The sequence below is a fragment of the Paramisgurnus dabryanus genome, chromosome 15 (assembly GCF_030506205.2).
Source record: "Paramisgurnus dabryanus chromosome 15, PD_genome_1.1, whole genome shotgun sequence".
In the NCBI taxonomy this organism is placed as follows: Eukaryota; Metazoa; Chordata; class Actinopteri; order Cypriniformes; family Cobitidae; genus Paramisgurnus; species Paramisgurnus dabryanus.
The window spans coordinates 3,684,855-3,704,620 of NC_133351.1; the positions used below are offsets into that span (position 1 = coordinate 3,684,855).

The following is a 19,766-nucleotide window of genomic DNA, read 5'->3' on the forward strand; positions in this document are numbered from 1 at the left end:
GAAAGGAACCATGGTCAGCACAATATAAACAAAATAATGTACAAAAAATAATATAAAATTAATAAATAAGTTGCTTACTACGGCGTAGGCTCGTGGAAAATATATTTTGGCTGTCTCAATATCAGCTGCGTGCTTAATATGGAGGACTGAAATATTCATGGTTCAAGATCATTTTTATGGTTCAAGTTCACATGTATTTTCTTTACTGCAACAGTGTAAAATTTCTTTAAAGGGCCTGAGATATGTAAAACAGAATAAATATCTAAAGTTATTTAGACACAAATCAGAGGATTGCCTCATTAGATACACAAATCTACAAACAGATGGCGATAATTGTCATTTAAAAATGCAAATGTGTTAAATCAACAGCTGTTGTGTGAGGTTGATCACTTGTAAAATACGAAGCCAACCCAGCCTCTAAAAAATAAAAAATAAATATTGCTACAAGTAAACCTGTACCCTTTGAAATGTAGAACTATTTAAATATATCAATATTTAAATATGTAAAATTGCTGTAAAATAAAGACTCTTTGTTAAAACCATGACATATACTATATTTTTAAATGTGTACACAATAAAAACAATTTCGGTGACAAGTTGGCCGTTGCCCTGCAGGTGGCGCCAATTAATAAGCTTAGCGATGATGGCCGTTTCTCAAACGGAAGGCTGCATCCTGCGGAGGTCGCATCCTACATCGTCATCAAACCCAGGTTTATTTAGGTTAACTGAGCATGACATTCGCAAGTCATAAGTATATTACAACAATTTACGATTAACTAAGTATAATAGTAAACTTTATAATTTTAAATATTCTGAAATAAGACCGTCTTTATGACGTATGTAGCCTACAAATGCGACCTCCGAAGGATGCAGCCTTCTGATTGAGAAACGGCCATTGACATCTTAACCAATATGAAACGACTCTGTGACTGACAGGCTAAATTAGTAATATGTGATTAGCATTTAATGTTAAGAATAGTTCTGAAATGCCAGTTTAGTACATTAAGTCTTGAAGTTGCGTACAAAGTAAATATAAATAAAGTTGCATGTTACTTTTGAATCAAGTTATATTCTTTAAAAAAAATCACCTGTTTATATAGTAGATTTAAATTATGTTACTTATTTTATTCATTTTTGCACATTTTAATTATATTGTATTTTTGTCACGTGCACTTTCTGAACAGATTCAATCATTGTAATGTGGTTTACGGAAAACAGCTACTTTAAATTCGTATTCCAAATGAAAATGTTATCAAACTGGTTTTAACGACATAAACGACATAGTAAAAAAAATCATTTTGGGGTTAACCGGTTCTTTTACCAAGTGATGCTGCGACGCCGGCGAGATTGACAAGCGCGTAAACCAATCAGCGTCAGAGAGGCGGGGTCAATTCGCTCCACTTCCCCACAGAAGAGAAAGCGGTGTAGACGAGCAACACACTAACGGGCGGTGCAAACCCCGAATCTATCACCACCATCATCACACTGGACCTGCAGAGATCAGCCGAACATCGGCCATCGATCGCGCACTATCACCGGCTTCAGCGAGGACGTGAAGACTCCCGATCCGCTGGAGATGGCGGGGATTTTGGCTTGGTTTTGGAACGAGAGGTTCTGGCTTCCTCACAACGTCACCTGGGCTGACTTGAAAAACACAGATGAGTCAACGTTCCCGCAAGCCGAGGATCTGTATCTGGCGTGTCCTTTAGCCTTCTGCATGTTTATGATCCGCCTGGTTTTTGAGAGGTACGTCCAGTGTCACCATCAGCATCATCATCTTTATCCTTGCGCTGAACCTTGGAGATGTCGAGCATCATCTTCAGCTGAGAGTGATGGGACAGGTTTCTCCTAGCGCTTCCTTTATCTCCTTTATTCTTACGATATGACAGGAACACATGGCCCATCTTTTCGGGTGTAATGATGCTGATGAAAGTAGGTCACTCTGATGCTTTCTGACGGAGATGTTGATTCTTTTATGGAAATGTCGCTGGCCTATAATGCAGGTCCTGCTTCGATGTTTTTGAGCCTTCATGCATTTTCTTATCAGGGTTAAAAGTGTTTGCAAAGCAGCACTTTATTAATATTCCTTCAAATAATCTTGCCAGCCTGGTATCCAAACACTTCTGCATAACAAACACCACACATGTAGCAATTTATTCAGACCGTAACTTCATTCAAACTTGTGGTACTTTACAAACTCCTCTGTGGATAGATTTTTTGGTGTTTAGTCTTTAATTTCTTCACAATAAGGTTTTGTAGTGCATGATAAAGACAGCATACGGGTTTATGAGGTCAGAATTGGTTGTATATTCCTTTCATTTTGCAGTTTTGTCAGATCTGCATTTGGACATTTTTGCTCTTTTGATATTCTCTGTGGGACTTCATATTTTGCATTTATTTATGCAATAGACCATCTGGTCAAGGTTACCTTCATCTGACAGCAGAGTTCTTCAGCTTCCATTATTTTGTAAAAAAAAAAATACTGTCAGGTTATTTAATTAATATAATTTTACAGGTAACTATTGATGAACATATTAATAAGGAAGGGGTCATTATTTATAAGAAATAATTAAAGGGGTCATATTATGAGATTTTTTAAATATGTACAATAAAACTTTGGTGTCCCCAGAGTGCGTATGTGAAATTTTAGCTTAAAATGCCCCACTGATAATTTATTATGGAGCAAAAATGCAATGCAAATGATCTGATGAAATGCAAACAGTGGTTGCCATGCAGGTGGTTTGTTGAAATTGAAACTTAATTGTGCTGTCAATCATTTCTCTCTCTCTCTCTTTCAGTACTAAATGGCAGTGCCGTGGTTGGATAGTGCAGATTATGGGGCAATATTAATATAATAAGACTCTGTAACTACGTCACAAAACAGGCAAAATCTAAATGACCAATTTTTTCACATGCTTGCAGAGAATGGTTTACCAAAACAAAGTTACTGAGTTGTTCATTTTTTTACTTTTACTAGGTTTATAGAAGCACTGAAACCCAATTATAGCACTTAAACATGGAAAAAGTCAGGTTTTCATCCTATGATCCCTTTAAAGGAGACATTTTACAAAAAAAATGTAAGACGTCAAATAAGTCTTTGGTGTCCCCAGAGTCTGACTTCTGACATCACAAGGGGAGCCAAATTTCAATTAACTATATTTTCACATGCTTGCAGAGAATGGTTTACCAAAACTAAGTTACTGGGTTTATATTTTTTACGTTTTCTAAGTTGATAGAAGCACTGGGGACCCAATTAATGAACTTAATCATGGAAAAAGTCAGATTTTCGTCCCCTTAAAATTCAGAATTGGAACTTTGTAGGATTTAGTTTGTGTCTGTTTTCTATGAGGCTGTTGTGCCAGTGTCCTAAGCATTGACAAAATTCAATTTTGCAGACATACAAGTGATTTTTTTACTGATTCTCTCTGAAACCATTTTCATATAGTGTAACAAAAGGCATACAAAAAAATTATTTAAAAACAGACTGATGTGCACATTGCGATATCGATGCTGAAACGATATATTTTGCATCCCAAGTTGCTTGCATGGCAACTAAAGGCTGTTAACTATCAACCACAAAATGCATAAACTCTTCAATATTTTCTGCCCCAACTTCCTGTTGTAATTGGAAATATAACGCTTGAAACAACGCTGTGCTCTTTAAGCCAGTTAATCGAAATCTTAATAATGTTGTGGTCACTATCACTTCTCTTTATCTGACACATTATCTGAAGTGCAGACATGTTCCTTAAACCCCCTGTCTTGAACCGCACATCACTGTAGATGAACAACAGCCCATTTATGAGATTTCAGCTCCACAAAAACAAACAAATCAGTCTGGGTGGAGACTTCATAACCTTATCTAAACTTTCCAGCCTTTAAGAATAATTTCTTAGGCTTTTGCCGCACCAAATCTCATTTTCAGTGATGCGCTTAATTAAAATGAGATAAGATTTAGAGTTTAATAAAGTGTCAGCAGCTCATTAAAAGTTTGCCATTTCTGTTGCATTACAGTTTGAGAGTCCAGATTAAAAATCAAGCCTTTGGCTTTTGCATTTCTTTATCTTATATATTTCCCAGCAGGATTAATCGTCTGATACTTGGCCATTTTGAGATTATTGTCATCTGTCGATAACTCTTTCTATGATTAACAGAAGTGTTAGTTCCCCTGCTGTCTAGATCAATAGTTTTGTCGATAGATAGTAAATGGTTCTCTTTTTTAATAAATAGATATCATATTATCTGTCATAAATTTTTACTATGCATGCCATAGTTCAGAGTAAAATATTAAATGATCGCATCATAATTTTTTTCCATTTGTCTGGAGGCACCAAAGACACAGCTTTTACCCTTTTAATATAACTGCTATAATAACTTTATACCATTCTTATTATCATATTAACAAGATGACATAACAAAATCACTATTAATACATTTAATCTTATGGGTGTGTTGTTTGTTTACAGTCGGTGAATGTCTGTGATCTCGGCAGGGGCGTTTATTTCCTATCCATTCCACAGATACTTATCAGACTTCACTTTTCCGAAAGCAACCGCTCAGCTGGAGTTTGACAAACGCTTACAATTGACCCATGTGGTTTACTTCACGCTCTCTGACGATATTCGGCAAGAAATCTGCTGTGACTGCAAACTGAAGGATTTCTTTAGCCACCCACTTTTCCTTCTGGGGTTCTTATTAAATGTTTTATGCTGTCTGTAGACCTGCAGAATTGAATTGGCAGTCTTTGATATTGCCAAATATTAATGTAATGAAGTCTTGTTTATTGGTTGTTATAGGTTTATTGCAAGGCCATGTGCATTAGGTCTAAAAATCCAGGCCAATGGACCGCAGAAGGCTCAGGCCAACGCTATTCTGGAGAAGGTTTTCACTGCTATCACCAAGGTAATAAACATTCTGTCTTAAAAAATAAATGTTATTTTTGGGGAAATTGACAGTAGATGTTTTTATTTGTGGTGTAAGAAAATATTGATACACATGCATATCAGGATATTTTGTTTGCTGATACTGTATCGATTCTCAAAAAATGCATTATTTGGTTTTGAGTTTACATCCCGACCGCTTAGCAGTCTTTCTATCTCCAAACTTCCAAGAGTTACAGAAAGTACTCGCATGGGGTGCACCACTAATGTTAGCACTCACTGCTACACTATATAAAAACTTATGAAAACAAGTTGAAATTGTTTAACTTAATTTGTTAAAGGTGCCGTAGAATGTAAAAGTGTATTTACTTAGGCATAGATGAATAATAAGAGTTCTGTACATGGTAATGACACATCATGAGCCCTGTGTGTGACGATCAAAGGGGCGGGGCTTACGCGTCATGATTAAAATTAAAATATTTTTATTTAAAACACTCAAATAAAACTTAATTTGACAGAAAATGAACACATACTAGATTATTAATGAATTAAATGTTTTACCTCTAATTGGAATAGCTGCGTGATAAAGTGAAACTAAAGGGTTAATAAACATAAACTGAAACATATGTTTTAGAAAGTCTGGCGAACGATAATAGATAGCGCAAAAAAAATGTAAAAACTGATTATTTCCATTAATTTGATTATTTTAAAGGAGTGTAACTACGTGAGCAAGAGCGCTCAACAATTATAATGAATCAACAGGCACGTGAAACCTAGCTAGCAGGTTGCTCAAACAATAAAATCACCAGCTAACTTACTTTGAATTTGCAGAACTATAGACTAATACAATAACAGGCTTAATTAAACCCAAATCATAAGTCCACTTACAGTTATCACGGAGACGCGTTTTATCATGACTGACCACTTCTTTATCTCATTTCGGCCGTGTGAAGCGCTTGCACGCTCGCGGTGTGAAGCGCGTCCGCGCTATTCTTCGAGATGTTTTATAAACTGGCTAGTTATCCTCCAGACACTGACGGTCTGGTCCGACCCACGTCTTTCTCATTTCGGCCATGTGGCGCGCGTTCCAACTCGTGGTGTAAAGCGCGTCCACGCTTTTCTCCGAGATGCACTTGACAGCCTTTTTTTTGACGACCTAGTCAAGGCGGTAGGGTTTCCCAGCTTAGGCGGGCCGCCCATACTGCAAAGTGCTGCACATTAAATTAAGTACAATACAATGCTTAGTTGTGACCGCTGAGTTACCGCTATATGCTAGTTAATGCTATATGCTAGTGTTAAGTTCTACTATTGACATTACTGTTACGTTTTGCAGGTCCATAATGAAAAAACACAAACTTACCACTTAGAAACGTCCATGAACAATCTCCAAACATTTGATTATTGCATGTCTTCATCTGATACAGACTCAAACATAAGGTCTGTTTACACACACACACAGAGCTACTGAAGGAGCTGCTCTGAGAAACAGCCAATCAGAGCAGAGCTTAACATTATTATTCATGACCCTTTGAAATAAGATAATAATAGACCATTTCATTTTAAAGACAACATCTAAAACATTTCTGGATTATTTTGGTTTACATCAAAAACAATTTAACATATTATTTTATGCATTATTTGGCACCTTTAACTAACAAAAATATATGTTGATTTGACAGAAATGCTGAATTTTTTTTTACAGTGTAGTAATGTAAGATAAATGTATTATTCCAGATCCCGCTTTAGTGTACAAAGCTGACGTGTGGCATAAAAGAGATAAGTAATACCCCAATATCGACACGCTTACACTATTCACAGTTTAACGCATTGCATCATATCACCAGATTCTTGCCGATACACTGCCTTATTTTTTATTCATATTTGTTCATGTCTAAATTAGGGTAGACAAAATATAACCCACGGTTAGCATGCACTTTTTAAAGAGAAAAATACATACACAGGGTTTCCCGCAGAAAATTTGTTAGTTAAGGTGGTAGGGTTGTGCAGGTGGGCGGGCCGGGGGGCGTGCAATCAAAGGGGCGGGGCGTACACGTCAAAACACTCAAATAAAACTCAATTTTGAAGAAACTATGACAGAAAATGAACACATACTAGATTAGTAATGAATTAAATGTTTTATCAACAGGCTAGTTATCCTCCAGACAGTGACGGACCATGTCTTTCTCTCATTTCGGCCATGTGGCGTTTGGTGGAATTTTTTTTTTGGACGACCTTGTTAAGGTGGTAGGGTATCCCAGCTTAAGGGCGATTTATAGTCGTGCGTAGGTCCTACGGCGTAGCAGCGACGGCGTAGGTTCCGCGTCGGTTTTCATTTATACTTGTGCGTCGCAGTCCGCGTCGATGTGCAAACACACGCGAAACCGCTGGTTGGCAGTAATCACACGTGTATCCACAGTAGCAGCAGAAGTCGTCACAGAAGAAGAAGCTAAGCAAGTAAACCCACAAACTAGTGCTGCACAATTAATCGCATCGCAATCGCAATCGCGATGTCAGCCTGTGCAATTATATGACAGCAAAATGTTGCAATTATATTAAATAAATAAATGTGTGGACTTGTTAACACAAACTTTCTGATAACAGTTTGATGATTTTCCTTGCTGTTTAAAAAAAAGAAAGAAAAATGAACAAAAAAGGCAGTGCACGTGTGGCATGCACGTGTGTGGTGTGCTTCGTCACTTATACCAGAGCGAAGATGGATGCAGAGGAGGTTGACAGTGATCTGGTAGCTAAAAAAAAAAACTCTATGTCTGTTGTATGGGGGTATTTTGGATTTAGGATTACTGACACTGAGCAGTTGCTACATCACGTGGCAATACGAAAACATTTCTAGTTTTACAAATACAAATTTTAGCTAAACTGTGTGGGGATTTTCTTTAAAACCCATCAAGTTGACTCATGATACCATTTAGTATAATCGCAATCGCACATCGCAATTTAAGCATCAATAACCGCAATGGGAAAAATTACCCAAATCGTGCAGCCCTACCACAAACGAAGAGAAAATAGCAACTTGTTGTGTATAATTTGAGAAGACCAGCAATGATGGAAGTAAATAAACAGCGACTTATGTTTCAGTTTGAGTTAAATCACTCCTCAACTTGGCTCATCTTTGTTTTCACCGTCTCAAACGGAAATACCTATGACGCAGTTTTTTTTACCTGACGGGAGGGGTTCTGGTGGACCAATCACAGCGCTTACGGTCCGCGTGGAGCCGACGCGCTGTTAGAAATTTTGTGAGGTGCGCGTCAGGCTACGCAGAGCTACGCACAGGCTACGGATAGCCTACGCCGTAGCTACGCCGTAGGACCTACGCACGACTATAAATCGCCCTTTAGGTGGGCCGCCCGAACTGAAAAGTGCTGCGGGAAACCCTGATATATAAAAATATCTATTTCATATCATTGTTTCTTGAACTGCACCAGCTACGTTTCACTTTACTTGGTCTAATGATATTGTGGATGGCACAAGTGGTTAAGTTAGCAGAATTGGTCTATGCCTGGTGGAGGGTTAACTAGAAAATTGCTTTTAGGTCTCAATTTGCTACAACACTGTCTAATCTACATTGTCGATCTCGTAACTTGAGTTTGAGAAACAATGTTTTTCAAAAGTTTCTGTATAGTGTTTTTAAAGAAAGGGAACATTCAGCGGTAATGATACAGGTGATGGAAATCTTAGAGTACAGGCACGTTGACGTGTATGGCTTTTATAAGAGCTTGTGTGCTGACGCACCAGGCTTATTTTTAGCCCATCACACAGCTACGCTTTTTTGACATATATTTATACACGATTTCAAGCCTATCTTTAAAAATACAGAGACAGACCGTCACTGACAGAAATAAATGCGTCAAAATTGCATTTATATGTATTTGCTCTCTTGTGTGCATGAACACATGAAAAATGTTAGCTAGTTTTAAGTTCCTTTTTAAATTGTCATAAAATTTTATTTGAGTTGTGAAGTTCTTTTTTTTTTTGTTAAAAAAGTCAGTCAGGGGTTGTGAACTCGAGTTTATTTGTGCGTCTGCTAACAATGTCAGATCTCTGCAGTTACACACTTCTGTCTTCTGTGTCTTCCAGCATCCAGATGAGAAAAGGTTAGAAGGCTTGTCCAAGCAGCTGGACTGGGACGTGAGGACCATTCAACGCTGGTTCAGGCAACGACGCAACCAGGAGAAACCCAGCACGCTGGCGCGCTTCTGCGAGAGCATGTGAGAGCCGGTTCTGCTTGCTTGATCCATCTGCGCTGTTTTTGTCAGGGGTCTAATTTGTTCTTGTTAAAGGTGCTGTAAACAATTTCAGCACAAGTGGCATTCACTATATATCACTATTATGGGTAGGGAGAAAATAAACTACATGCCATGGCTTTTTACAAGCATCCCTTCTAAATGCATGTCTGCAGATGTGGTGTCACCAAGCTCATCTGTCTGAAGTCACAGTCAAAGAGTTGTCGCTCTCCTAAGTCTAGGGCTGTCAAAGAGACGGGTGTATGGTGTGGTGTAACAATACATTGATATGGATTGATGCATCGATTAAATTTTGGTATGATGCATCGATGCCACACATAAAATATCGATATGAGGTACTCTTATTTTGACACTCTCCTCATTCCTTGATGTAACGTCCATCTACACATTTCCGCCAAAGCTTGCATTTTCATTTATTTCCATGTGCTTGTGTCAGCAAGTGAATGCAATGCTGCAAAAAAGTGGTTGTACACTGTAAAAAAATTCCGTAGAAATTGCAGCTGGGTTGCCGGTAACTTACCGTAGATTTAAATTTATGTTTTTTACTGGCAACATTTTGTTCAAAGTTAAATGAACATTAAACATTTACAAGTCTTTGTCTTTATAGAGTAAATCTAAAAAAACAGCATCAAGCAAAACATTCTGGGAAACAAAATCTGAAGCAAAAAACAGAAAAAGGTTGATGATGATTTCTGGTTCCCAGAATGCTTTGCATGAGGCTGTTATTGTATAGTTGTATTCTGTAAAGATAAAGACTTGTTAATATTTAAAATTTATTTAACTTTGAACAAACTCTATTAAACTAAATTTAAATCTACGGTAAATTACCGGCAACCCAGCTGCAGTAACATTGAAATTTCTACGGAATTTGTTTACAGTGTAGCACTAAAAACACGGTAAAGAAGAGGAAGAAGATGTTGTGAAGCAAATTGTGTGTTTGGAAATATTATGTATTTGGAAAATGGAACAAACAGATTGTCAGAAACCAAATGGGACAGGGATTGTGCCTTTTTTAAAGAGTATAGTTAAAAGTTCATGTTATGTTGGAGTGAAAGTTTTGTTATTGGCCATTTTGTCACTGTCCGTGTAAAGGGAAGTTCGTGCACCATTAGTGGCTGCAGTGTTGGCATTTATCAGTGGCTCTGTTGTGTTGTTTTTTTAGTTTGAAAAGCCTTAGAGGTTATCATCTTATCATTGCTACAGTACTATATAAAGATGTGTGATTTCCTTCAGAGGCAATTAAGCAACAGTATTTAAAGATATCAAACTTGCTTGTCAGTGTAATCCAATGAGAATTGTCTTTATGTCTTACTCTGAGACAATAATAGATCAAGGAATATACAGCAAAGAAATAATGTGGTACTATTTTTAAATACAAAGTGAAAATGTATGAACTGTGTAATGATAAGTGTTTTAAACAATAATTTGCAGCATTTTTGTCAAATCAACACATTTTTATGTTACTTTCCTTTACAAAATGAAGTTAAACAATTTCAACTTGAATTTATAAGTTATTTCAACCTAATTCAAGCCAAAATGTAAAATAGTAGGTTGAATTGACTTGCAAAACCAAGTTGTTTTTACTTCATGTTGCATTATAACCAAGATTGGTTATAACATCTCATTATGAGATAACAAGTCAACACAAATCTGATTAAAAGGTCAAGTGACATGTTACTAATTAATTAGTTACTATAATTTAATTACTTTTATAAGAGTAAGGGATTACTCTTATTTTTCCATTAATTTATTTACAGTTACTTCTAATGTAATTGAACTAAATACTGGGCTGTAGATCATTTATATAATAATACAATAGTGGATTTAACATCAAAATTTTAAGTCTCACATTAAATACTTTGGTGAGTTAATAAGAAGTTTTTATTTGATTTTGGTAGGTAAGTCATACTTAAAAAAGCTGTAAATGTTACTTAAATAAATCCTCGTAACAATTTAATTTCTTTTCTTTTAAAAACACATAAAATAGTGTTTAATTTCGAACTTTAGTCTCAAATGCAGTCCCATGCAAAGCATGCTAGAAACTACACACAGTAATTAGTTATGGCTACCAAAATCATTCATGCAGTTTTAACACAAAATTATTAGGTTAATTTCCTTCTTACAAATTTAAGTGAATTATAGATGATAAAATTAAGTTAAATGTACTCAGTAAAGTATTAATTTAGAATTACTCAAATTACTCATTTTTATGTTTTTTTTAACTCAAATGTTGGTTAAATTTTTTTTTTACATTTTTATTTAATTCATTTTATTTCACATAATACATTTTTTATAGTGGCTCCACTATTTATTTATTTATTTTATTTTATTTATTTATTTTTTTTTTACATCCATCTTTCCTTTTGATTTTGCCATTACATTGACAAGCATGTTGAGATGGAGCGAGCAAAATTGAAATAATTATTTTACATAAGAGAATATTTTATCTTGGCATTTAAAAATATGTGATGTACAATTATTAGTAAAACATTTTATGCAACTTTATTTAATCTTGAAGCATACCGGACCCCCCTCCCAAATGGACCCCAGATTTGGGACCACTTACTGCATCTGTTTACATACAGATTTATTTACAGTATGATCTTTAAATAACATAATTACTATGCACATTTTATTTATAGAGTATAACCTTATTATATAGTGTGGTATTCTTTGGCTTTTGATTTGTTCTTCTTGTCATTCTTGTTGGCATATGAAGCAGAAGGATGTTTAGTGAACACAGAAATGGTCTTGTCTTTTTACTGACTGCATAACAGTTTTTTGCTTCCTCATAGTGGGAGTAAAATCACAGAGCTCATAAAAATCTGTGGAGAAAGTAGATTTTCGACACCCACAGACTTAAATAAAAAAATGTTTCCATAGAAACACATTGTGACTTTAATGGTCCACAAAGTGTGTGGTCAGTTTTCGCTTTACACTTAAGTAAAAACATTTCTGCATTTTAGTTTGAGAAATATACTAGCTTACAATTACAGATCTTCATATTGACCGGTTAACCGGAGATAAATATTTATTACTGATTAATATTATCAGTTAAAAGAAAAATATATGATACGTGTCGACACGTGCCTACAGACATTTTGTCGCTTCTCTATCCTTAATTTGTAAATGGCCTGTAAATGACGTGAATTATTGCTGCCCTGACATGTGTCAGTGCTTGATGGTTTGGAAGCTGCACGGAGATTCGCATGTGTGCACAAGATGACTCCGTCCATCTCGTCTTGCGCTCGTCTGGACAGACATTCGATAATCGCCTCTGTCCTAGACCCTGACCATAAATGTCTCTGTTTGCACAAACAGAGAAAGAACACGCAAAAGCAAAACTTTTTGAAATGTGTCCTGTGCAATTTCTAAAGATTTTATTTCTGTTTTGAATAAGGGGTTGGAAATAAATGCTTTTCTTGTTTGTTATCCGATTCATCGATTAGTCAAACAAATAATCGACAGATTAATCGATTATTAAAATAATCGTTAGTTGCAGCCCTAGCGGGTTGCATGATCTCTGAAAGCCAATGTTGAGAATTGAAATCATCTAGACAAACACGCCTCTACCCCAATAGAATCTGGACCTTCTTTTGATAGACCCGCCCCCACATATATGCAACCTAGGCAACGATATCTCTTAGTTGACACGCCCCTTACTGCTTATTGGCTACAAGTGTGTGTTTTGGTCTCACTTTTCCAAAGTGTTTTTCAAAAATCACACACCCCGCCTTTAAGTTACAGAGATATGTGTATTTTCTATGAGGAAGTAAACGTGAAACGCGCACAAATGGCTGCCTGTCATCAGTGCACCTGTACAGAGCAATCTCTCTCATGTCTTAAAGCTACAGTAACCCAATTCATCTCTCAATAAAATCACTCTCTGCTCTTCACTGAAGAACTGTTGTACTTTATACGAATGTGTCTATATTTGTTTCATACAGTAAACACTGTGAAGTGTTTTATTTTCATTACTTTTAAACCACATAAGCCATTTCAAAGGCAATATTATATTGCTCTTTGTAGAAGAAATATTTGTTGTGCTAATTTATTTGATTCTCTATAAAAATAATATACCTACTACTGCAAGTTATATAACAAGGCAACATCGGTGGTATTACTTTATCTAGAAAAGATGTTAACAGTTACAGTCATCAAAGAACTTGCATATCATCTTGAAGAATCGGTATTGGCATTGGTATCAGCCGATCAAGACGTCAACAAATCAGTAATCGGTATCGACTGCAAAAATCCTGGTCGGAGCATCCCTACATACAATGTATTGTTGGCTATTGCTACCAATATCCAAGGTCACATATAGAGCTTACCTTTAGTACCTCTATATAAACCCCTCCCCCTAACCTGTTGCCAAGCAACTGCCTTTCATCAGGTAAATCACTATTTCTTTGTCACAATTGATGGAGATTAAGACTGAAATTGCAGTGTGTTAATCTGCTGAAAGTGCTCTTTTCATTACAATATGCCACATTAAATTCCTTTTGTGAGTTGTGGTTTAAGAGGAAAGGATTGTCTTGAAGTTTAACAGTAGATTGAGTTTGATGTTATGGTGAGGTGTGGTACAGTAACTCATTTGCTTCCTGTACTGTACTGTACTGTAGTTCCTCTGTATTGAGTTTTTCAGTCAAAATCACTCAATTCTGTGTTGTCTCAAACAGCTGTTGTGAGGAGAGATGGTCTCTCTCTCTCTCTCTCTCTCTCTCTCTCTCTCTCTCTCTCTCTCTCTCTCTCTCTCTCTCTCTCTCTCTCTCTCTCTCTCTCTCTCTCTCTCTCTCTCTCTCTCTCTCTGTGCGCATGTGTGTGTGTGTAGTGGGGCGAGCGGAGCGTGCTGGTTAGATTGAGCGTAGGATTTCAAGGTTGTTTTCTGGAAGTATTTTCTAATTTTTTCCCTCTCTGGATTAGAATCAATAGTTTTAACAGTAACTGGTTATTAAGCACGGTTAGGCTCGCGGCTGTGTGTCGCGAGCCGCGTGCCGATATGGCCTCAGCCATGTCTCTGCGTAATGGATGCAGGTGTGTGCCTGAACTTGGCGTCAGTGTCGAAGATGTACTCGTGGTGGTGGGGGAAATTGTCGGATATGACAATATTCTCTCAGCATCACGAATGAATAAAGCTGTTGTCGTGTTTTTAACATCAGAGCAGTTAGTAAGCCAAGTAACTGAAAATGGTTTGTGGATTAAGGAAACGTTTGTGCCCGTGACTCCTCTATCGGCTCCGTCGACTAAAGTCACTATTTCAAACGTACCGCCTTTTGTATCAAATGATACTATCGTTAAAGAATTAACTCGATATGGCAAGATCGCAAGCCCTGTCAGAAACATCCCTTTAGGATGTAAAAGTACGGATCTTAAACACGTTATGTCGTTCAGGCGACAAGTACTAATGTTCCTGACTTCATCAGAACGCACATTGGAGATTTCGTTCCGTGTAAATCACGGAGATGATTCGTATATGGTGTACGCAAGTACCGATAATTTGAGGTGCTTTGAATGCGGACATATAGGCCATAAACGCTTTTCGTGCCCCAATAAGAAAGTGAATGATGAACAACAATTGCCTGCCAACATAACTGAAAGCGGACCATCTCATCATAACGACATTATTGATGCTGTGGAGAATACAGTAACACAAAAGAAACAAGCAACAAAGAAGCAAAGCAAAAGGTCTTTAGAGGAAGTCTACGGGCACAACGAGGTGAGTGAAAGCGATGCTGGTGTGGATGATGAGACTGACAGTAGAGACCAGGCTGGATGTAGTGTTGCTGTTGCTATGCATACAAATGATATAGTTGATGATGTTAATGAAAATGAGACTGTAACTCAAACTGATGTACAAACAGGAGAGCAATACTCAGTAGATGATTTAGATGGACTGTCTCAATGTACTGAGGATAGCATGAGAGATGATGGGCAGTGGTCTGAAGGGTCAGAGATGTCTAAAGTGGTGACAGAAGATTTGTATAGTGTGGCTCAAATTAATGCTTTTTTAGATGAGACCAAAGGTAAAACTACAGAAGTGAGAGAATTCTTTCCAGATTTGGATAAATTTATCTCCTCTGTTACATGGGCAAGAAAAAGTTGCAGCTATGACGAATTATCACAGCAGAAACGTTTTAGACTGAAGAAGCATTTAACTGATATACGGAAAATATGTAAAACTGGAAAAGGGAAAGTGAAAAAAGGAAAATTTAATTAATAATAATGGGCAATACACTTCTCTTCTTGATTGTTCTTTTTCTCCTCTCTTTTCCCCTTATGGAAACCTTACATGTGGGATCTCTAAATGTTAATGGGATGAGGGATAGGAGAAAGGCTGACACGATTCTAGAATTTATCAGGTTGAAAAACCTTGATGTAATTTTCCTACAAGAAACTCACAGTGACGTAAATAATGAAGTTGACTTGAAAATGTGGTGGAGGAATGAATGTGTTTACTCACACGGGACTAATTTAAGTGCAGGAACTGCAATTCTATTTTCCCCAGCCACAAAAGCTAAAGTTCTTTATAAAAAAGAAATTGAACCAGGAAGATGTTTAGCAGTTAAGGTCGATTTAAATGGGGTTCTATTTGTGTTTGTGAACATATATGCACCTAATATAGGGGCTGACAGAATACACATTTTTAATAAACTGAATGTATTTTTAAGACAACAACAAGAAAGTGAGTTAATATTTCTAGGTGGGGACTGGAACTGTACACTTAACTCCGTACTGGATAGAAACGGAGAAGAACCCCATTTTCAGTCACCCACAGTACTAGCAAATGTTATTAAAACTTTTAATTTTACTGACATATGGAGAGAAAACAATCCCTTGGTAAAACAATACACTTGGATAAAGGTTCATGATGGAATTATTTCAGCAGCACGCCTTGACAGATTGTATTTATCAAAAAATTTGAAAAGTAGAGTTGTACATACAGCTATTGTCCCTACACCTTTTACTGATCACAAACTAATCACTGTTGATTGTAATATGACTGTTAAGAAAAAAAGAAGTGCGTACTGGCACTTTAATGTTAAACTATTGCAAGACAAGGATTTCTGTGATTCTTTTAAACATTTGTGGGAAACTTGGAAAATTGAGAAAGAAAGATATGATAACATTACCCTTTGGTGGGAAGTTGGGAAAGTTCACATAAGAGAATTCTGTATGCAGTATACATCTTACTCAAATGTGTGTTTGAAACGGACTTTAGCATGTCTTGAAAGAGAAATCATTGAGATTGAAAAGAACATGATGGGAGATCCTTCTGTGAATACACATGAGTGGACTGAAAAAAGACTGAAATTGAGCTCGGTTTTAAACGAAAAAGTCAAAAGAACTCTGGTGAGAAATAGATTTTTATCACTAAAAGATATGGACGGTCCCACTTCTTTTTTTTTCAACTTGGAACGCAAGAATGAACAAGCGAATCAAATGTTTAGTCTGAAAAACAACAATGGACAATGCACATCTGATCCTATGGAAATGCGAAGATTAGCTGTGGACTTTTACTCCCATTTATATTCAGCTGAGGACATAGATATTCAAATCCAAAATGAACTCTTACAAGATCTTCCCAGTTTAACTGACGATGATAAACAAGGTTTAGAAGCTGGATTTACATTTGGGGAACTAAGTACTGCGGTAGCGGGACTTTCTTCAGGTCGTACCCCAGGTATTGATGGTCTTCCTGGCGAGTTTTATAAACATTTTTGGTCAATAATTGGAACAGATCTCTTTGAAGTGCTGCAGGAATGTATCCGTACAGGTTTTTTACCTAAAAGTTGCCAACGGGCAATCTTGACTTTACTACCGAAAAAAGGTGATCTTACATTGTTAAAGAGCTGGAGACCTGTGGCTATTCTGTGTTCCGAATATAAACTTTTATCAAAGTGTCTCGCTAATAGACTAAACAAAATACTGTATAAACTTATACATAAGGATCAGTCCTATTGTATAAAAGACAGATGTATCTCTGACAATTTGCATTTAATGCGTGATGTGATTGATTATGCTTTGGGTAACAATATTAATGTGGGAATTTTATCACTCGACCAAGAAAAAGCCTTTGATCGCGTAGATCATGAGTATCTTTTTAAAGTATTGGAGGCTTTTGGTTTTGGGGAGAATTTTATAAATATGGTAAAGTTGTTGTACAATGAGGCCACATGTATGGTAAAGATAGCAGGTGGCCTTAGTGTCCCTGTTAAGGTGCAGAGGGGAATACGACAAGGGTGCCCACTCTCTGGTCAGCTTTACAGTTTAGCTATTGAACCTCTTCTATGCAAATTAAGAGAGAAATTAATGGGATTGAAGGTGCAAGAGTTAAGCTCTAATGACTGTATAAAAGTTTCAGCATATGCCGATGATATTTCTGTTGTTTTAAGAAATGATAAGGATGTTCAGGTTGTAAAAGAGATTTTAGTGAATTATGGGAAAGCTTCTTCTGCCAAAGTAAACTGGGCCAAAAGTGCCGCTTTGTGGTGTGGTTTAGACCACAATATTCCAAACCTTCCAGGTAACTTACAATGGGGAAGAGCTGGTTTTAAGTATTTAGGGGTGTTTTTAGGGAAGGAGGACTATATGAGACAGAATTGGGAGGGCTTGGTGGAGAAGGTGTGTGCTCGATTGTCTCACTGGCTTTGGCTGCTACCCCAGTTATCGTATAGGGGAAGAGCTTTGGTCTGCAACAACCTTATAGCCTCATCCCTATGGCATAAAATGATCATCCTGGAACCGCCTGAAGACTTGGTATCAAGAATTCAGAAACGTTTAATAGACTTTTTCTGGACTGGACAGCACTGGGTAAAAGCACCTGTGTTGTTTTTGCCTAGACAAGAAGGTGGACATGGATTAGTGGATATCAGAAGTAGAATAAAGACCTTCAGACTCCAAACAGCTAAAAGACTTCTATATGGAACAGATGTAAGCTGGTCTGGAGTTGCTTGTGGCCTCCTCAGGAGAGCAGGAGGAATGGGGCTAGACAAACATTTCTTTCTTATGGATATACAAAACGCTAACTTGTCTGGACTGACTTCTTTTTACTATTCAGTGCTGAAAGCCTGGAGGACGTTAAGTATCACAAGAGACACTATGGAGTTGCAAGGACTTTGGTCTAAAGAAGAACCTTTGCTGAACAATTCTATTTTTGACTTAGAGATTTTAAAAACATCCTCAATGAAGAATGCTCTAGTTTCTGCAGAAATCACAAAAATTGGACATTTATTGACATCGGAAGGGTGGATGACGGCTGAAATCTTGGCATCTAAGCTTGGGTTCAGATCAATTCGTCTGGTGCAAAGGCTGGTGAAGGAGATCCAGGATTGTTTATCAGCGGATTTTAAATGCTCATTGGATGCTACTCATGAGGATATGAGTTCTGTTTTCCCTGAACTAAGGATATCCCCTGCCATAGAAGATTTTGAAGAAAAAGAGGGGGCCTTGCTGACTTTTAAAATACCTGAACTGGACCTTTTTAGCCAAGCAGGGAAAAAGGCACTGTACATCACTTGTGTGAAAGTTTCACACATTCGTAGCCTGGAAGGGATAAAGGAATCGAAATGGCAGGAGTTCTTAGGACCAGGTTCTTCCCCCAAAGGTAGCTGGAGGACCCTGTACAAACCTCCAATTGAAAAAAGGTCTGGAGACCTTCAGTGGAGAATTGTGCATGGGTTAATAGCTACAAACAGACATAGAGCACACATTGATCCCAAAGTACAGGAGGGTTGTCCGTTTTGCGGAACTACTGAAACTGTTTTTCATTTATTTTTTCAATGTGGGAGGCTTGGGCCATTGCTTTCTCAATTGGAAGAATGGTGTGCAGTTTTAGGAGAGACATTTTCACCTACACTTTTCATTTATGGGCCAAAATATAATAAGAACAGAAAACAGATCCATGTTTTACTTAACTTTTTATTTGGCCAAGCAAAAATGGGAATTTGGGTCTCACGCAAAAGTAAGATTAATAATGATGGGTCAACTGATGTGATGGCAATTCTAAAAGGTTTAATTAAATCAAGGTTAAAAGTGGAATATGCCTATTATAACCTGGTTAAAGACCTAGAGACTTTTAATTATCTGGGGATTCAATCAGTGCATATGTGAAACTGACATCAATGGTTGTTTGCAAATGTACATTTAACTGAGATATCTTGTTGTTGTCGCTATTGTATTTTGTTATTTTGCATAGTTGTTTTTTTTAACTATAATGCTCTTAACTCTATTTAATATTTAATTGAACCTCGTTTGTGTAATAAAGGGGATCAAAAGTCAAAGTCTCTCTCTCTCTCTCTCTCTCTCTCTCTCTCTCTCTCTCTCTCAAGGTCACTTTTGACTTTGAAGCCCAAAGGCTTTAATTTGCTGTTAGTCACTTTCAAGTAGGGCTGGGTATTGAAACAAAATGTGGTTATTTGATTAAATTCTTAATAATATGGTACTGATTTTATTCAATATGTTTAGTTATTAATATTTCAGTTTTGCAGACATTATTGCCATTTTACATTTGAATTTACAAGCAGTTGTAACAAGAAATCATAAATATGCCCATACAGGGCCCTATTTTAACGATCTAAGCGCATTGTCTAAAGCGCACAGCGCAACGTCTAAATGGGCGTGTCCG

General features: G+C 37.0%; 1 protein-coding gene across 2 annotated transcripts in view; it reads left to right on the top strand.

Moving 5' to 3' along the window:
- The first annotated feature begins 1,413 nt into the window (after positions 1 to 1,413).
- Positions 1,414 to 19,766, top strand: part of cers6 (ceramide synthase 6) — a 50,854-nt gene continuing 32,501 nt past the window's right edge. For both annotated transcript variants that reach the window (XM_065252319.1, XM_065252320.1), the window contains exons 1-3: positions 1,414 to 1,746; positions 4,797 to 4,902; positions 8,976 to 9,106. In XM_065252319.1, coding sequence (XP_065108391.1) covers positions 1,577 to 1,746; positions 4,797 to 4,902; positions 8,976 to 9,106 — 407 coding nt within the window. In that variant the 5' untranslated portion in view covers positions 1,414 to 1,576. The remainder of the gene's footprint in view (positions 1,747 to 4,796; positions 4,903 to 8,975; positions 9,107 to 19,766) is intronic.